Consider the following 4,263-nt stretch of genomic DNA (forward strand, 5'->3'; position numbering starts at 1 on the left):
TTTTTTTTTTTTTTTTTTTTTTTTTTTTTTGTTATCTCAATCCAATTCACAAAATTAAGGGAACAAAATTGAATATTACCCAGAAGGAAGATTATCAACGTAGCTAATAAGCATCTTAAGCTTGCTTCCACCTTCAGAGGCAAGACCAGCGTGCATCTCAACGGTCATAGCATCAGCCACTTGTCTCAATTTCGCAACTGGCGTTGCACAATCCTCTTCGAAAGCTTTCAAGATCTCAATCACTCTTGCCCATTTCCCTGAGCTTTGCATTCGCCGCCGCACAATCAGCGCCGCCGCCGCACACACCGCCACAGAGCACACCACCGTCGTCGCAACAGCCACTTTACCCATCTCTCTCTCTCTCTCTCTCTCCGAATACTAAAACTAAATTCTTACCAAAAAGAAAAAAAAAAAAAGGAACAAAATTTGGCAGAATCAAAACAAGAAGCTTTGAAATTTAGAGAACCCTAATGAGAGATGAAGGATGGATCTAATCTAGTTGAGGTACGAATTTTGAAGAACACGTAAGCAGCTCTGTTGTCTGTAAACTACGAAAAGTTTATTTAAATTATTTTAAAAAAAAATTGGTTTCGGTTTTTTTAGGTTTTTTTTTTAATATATATATATATATATCTACGATGGGTAATGGAGTTTGTGTAAAGTTACGAAAGTGACCCTTTAAAAGATTTGGTTTTGGTCTTTTTCTTGCCGAATTTTGTGGAGGACGTTTTAGCTAGTTCTTATGAATTTATCGAATGTTTTAATCTCATTTTGGGTATTATCATTTATTTTACACTTTATGGAATTAAATTTTCATTATGAAAATGTATATATGTGAATATCTAATTTTAGTTAGTTTTGACTTGACACGTCTTCTTCGCTTTATATTATTAATAAAAAAAATAACGCTTGAGTCTATTTAAGAGCTAAAAGACGGCGAAATATATATAAATATAGTCATTGGTCAGCAGTCAGCACAATATTATTAGAACTCATTATTGATTTGAACACCGACATAAAATTACGCTAATTATTTTGTAAATTCTTCAATCCATTTCTGTTGTAAATCTGTAATAATTTCTTCTTTGTTGTTTTTTTAATGTGAGCAATCTTTTTATGTGTAAAAGAGGTCTTTTGTTGACCTAATTATTTAGCAAAATAAGAATTTAGTTTTTGTAAAACATTCCTAAACTACTTCCGCAAACAATATAATAATAATAATAATAATAATAATGATAAAATAATAATAATGATAAATAAAACAAAAGAGAGAAATCGTTGGTTTATATATTTTTTGTATTTATTTTGGTGACATCCGATAAAAGTTTGAAGGATAATTCACACACATGTTGAAACTTGTCCAAAGTTTTGTCACACAAAAAGAAAAGATTGTAACCTTCAATTGCCTCTTTTGCAAACAAACCGTCTTAAAAATTATTAATCAACATAGCGATTGAAAGAAGCGATTGGAGTTAGTGATCGAAAAAAATAGTTGCAGAAAGTGGTTAGAAGGAGGAAAATGGGTAGTTTTCAACCGTCTAAAAAACAAGGCCGTTTATTTGCAAACGAGACGGTTTGTTTGCAAACAAAGCGATTATATTTTTTAATTATTTAAATTTTTTAAAAATAATATTCATATTTATTATTTTCTAAAAGAATTTATAAAAATATAAATATTTTTTTCTTTGAAATGTTCATATTTTAATTTATTTTTATATTATTTTCTATAATAACTTGTTTAGAATTCAACTATTTGTTACTAATCAAAACTATTATTTAATCGTTCATGTTAATATAACCATTTTTTCTTCCATTTTTTTTAATTGTCTTTTCTACAACCGCTAAATGTTGTTATTAATTGGAGCCAAAGCTTTGTACGCTATAATGAAATGGGAATAGTAAAATTTGGGTATTGGCAAATTCAGTGGGATCTAACATCATCTGGCTGACACCTTTTTTATTTTTTGAGTGCATGTGTGTCTCTTTTCTGATCAAAGTCATTTTAGATTTCACATCAGTTTGGTACGAGAAAGCTAATATTTTGAATTATCTTATATGCATAAAGTGTTAACAACAACATACTACTCACTCTTTAGCTTTCTACTTTTTAGACTTTTTTAATACTAAAACTATGCAAAGTCCTTGTTCAAATCCGGTGGTAGTCAGTAGACATTCCATCAAAATCGAATCCAACAAAAATAATAAACATTTTTTTCAATTAAACTAGTTGGTTGTACGGAACTAAACCAACATAATTGAGTATAATTCGAAACATATTTAAGAATGAAACATATCAAATCAGCCTTAAACTATAATTTAGCCATAACTAAATAAATATGGTGAAGTAGATGGACAAAACAAACTTCATGAACAACCAGGCCAACCCGCACAACAAAGTTGAGGAAACCGTGATATATACCGGCTTACCGCCTCGGATATATATAGCTCTAATTTAAAACCCTTGTAAACAAACTCAACTAGATGGAAGCCGCGACTCATGCTTATATTTCAATAGTATAATAGTATTTTGTGATAATTCAAATAATGAATTGAACAATCACCAGAATGGTAATCCTACTTAGTGAAACATTCTGAACAATATCAATAGATTAATATCACTAAACGACGTACTAATCTATTAATTGTCAACTTATATAACCTAAAACAAATAAAAGTTCAATTTATCAACGGATCCAACAAAAACATATAAAAGCTCAAATATCAGGTTAATGTTTCTTTTTGTCCACGACACTGACAATGACAAAAAAAATATTTAAGAAAACCATTATGTGTTTGCTCGTTTTGTTAATGGAAAATTGAAAACAACGTCCAACGTTACCAATACGTGTTTTTTTTTTTTATGTTGGTGACTTGGTGGCTAAAGACTAAATTTTACTGTAATAGGTAAAACGTACGTTGATGAGCATACATACCCACACCATGTCACCATCAGATTTTACTGAAAACCAAAAGCTCGCAACTATATTCATGTCGTTTTGAGATTTGAACTCGAGACGTGAATAAAATATAAACTTTCACAAACTAAAGAATACAGTAGTTTTTTTACGTCATATATGAATGTGCTGTTTTCATATTGAAAAAACAAAAAAACAGAGGCACGACAAAAAAATAATAAACTAAAAAATAGAGTTAATTTATCTTTAGTTTCTCGTACAGCGAATGAAGCTGCAGATTCTTTGGCACGCTAAGCTGCGAATGAAGCTGCATACGTTTAAAAAAAAAAGTTAATTTATGGTTTTGGTAAGTCGCTATCAATATCATAATAAGTGGTCCTCAACTAGTTTTCTCAAAACAACGGTGGAGAAAGATGATTCTTCTGGAGTCTTACATCATTTGCATATAATAGAAGTTTGATTCCTATCTATTATTTATACATCGAGCCTCTGGTTTTAAAAACATTTTTTCTTAAATCACTATATTTTGATACTATTTTTAACCCTCCATATGTTAGATAAAAATTTGGGATATATAATGGTGGCTATTGATCGGACAAAAGTATAGATATATATAACACAACTACGATATCAAAAATTGTTTTCCCATATTTAATTACTTAAGAAAAAACGAATTGGGTAATGTATAGATCATTCAGATAATGAAAAGTGAAAACAAATATCCGAAACGTTACAAAGAGTAAATAGTTTTAGGGGAAAAAACGAACCGGATAATGAATGGATAATTCAGATAGTATCCAATTACTATCCAAACGAATAAGAATTAGATTTTAAATCAATTATTTCAGTAAGTACAAATAATTTTTAAAAAAAAATTGGGTAACTTCGATAATTAACTAATTAAGCTAGTCGAGTAATTCTAAAAACGATAGATAATTAAAAGAAAATCCGAATAATATATGATATATCCAAGGTGATAATTTTAGTTACACTTTATCGAACAGAACCGAAATACAAATGTCTAATATCTTCAGTTTATGTCTTAAGATAGTTTCAAAGATCGGCCAAAGACAAAACCGACAAAAGCTAGGCCTGAATGTTTTGATGCAGCTATACTAATCCTACAAAGTAGTATTATTTAACTTAGAGCAATCGTTCCCATCTTCAAAACTCTTCGTTTTACTGAAAGAAAAAGAACAATATACATCATGATTTTGTTTAACTTCAAAATGTTTAGTGCTTGAAAATGGGCCATGGATATATGTAATAACTAATAAACATGGGACAGTTTTGGTGTCTACGAGAGCTAGAACAAGCTAACAAACAGCATAACAGATTTCTTTTAAAA

At 29.7% G+C, this 4,263-nt stretch overlaps 1 protein-coding gene across 1 annotated transcript in view; it reads right to left on the reverse strand.

Moving 5' to 3' along the window:
• Positions 1-587, reverse strand: part of LOC104766855 (hexokinase-2) — a 3,818-nt gene extending 3,231 nt beyond the window's left edge. Inside the window, exon 1 of the mRNA XM_010490823.1 lies at positions 80-587. Coding sequence (XP_010489125.1) covers positions 80-351 — 272 coding nt within the window. The 5' untranslated portion in view covers positions 352-587. The remainder of the gene's footprint in view (positions 1-79) is intronic.

The sequence above is a fragment of the Camelina sativa genome, chromosome 19 (genome assembly GCF_000633955.1).
Source record: "Camelina sativa cultivar DH55 chromosome 19, Cs, whole genome shotgun sequence".
In the NCBI taxonomy this organism is placed as follows: Eukaryota; Viridiplantae; Streptophyta; class Magnoliopsida; order Brassicales; family Brassicaceae; genus Camelina; species Camelina sativa.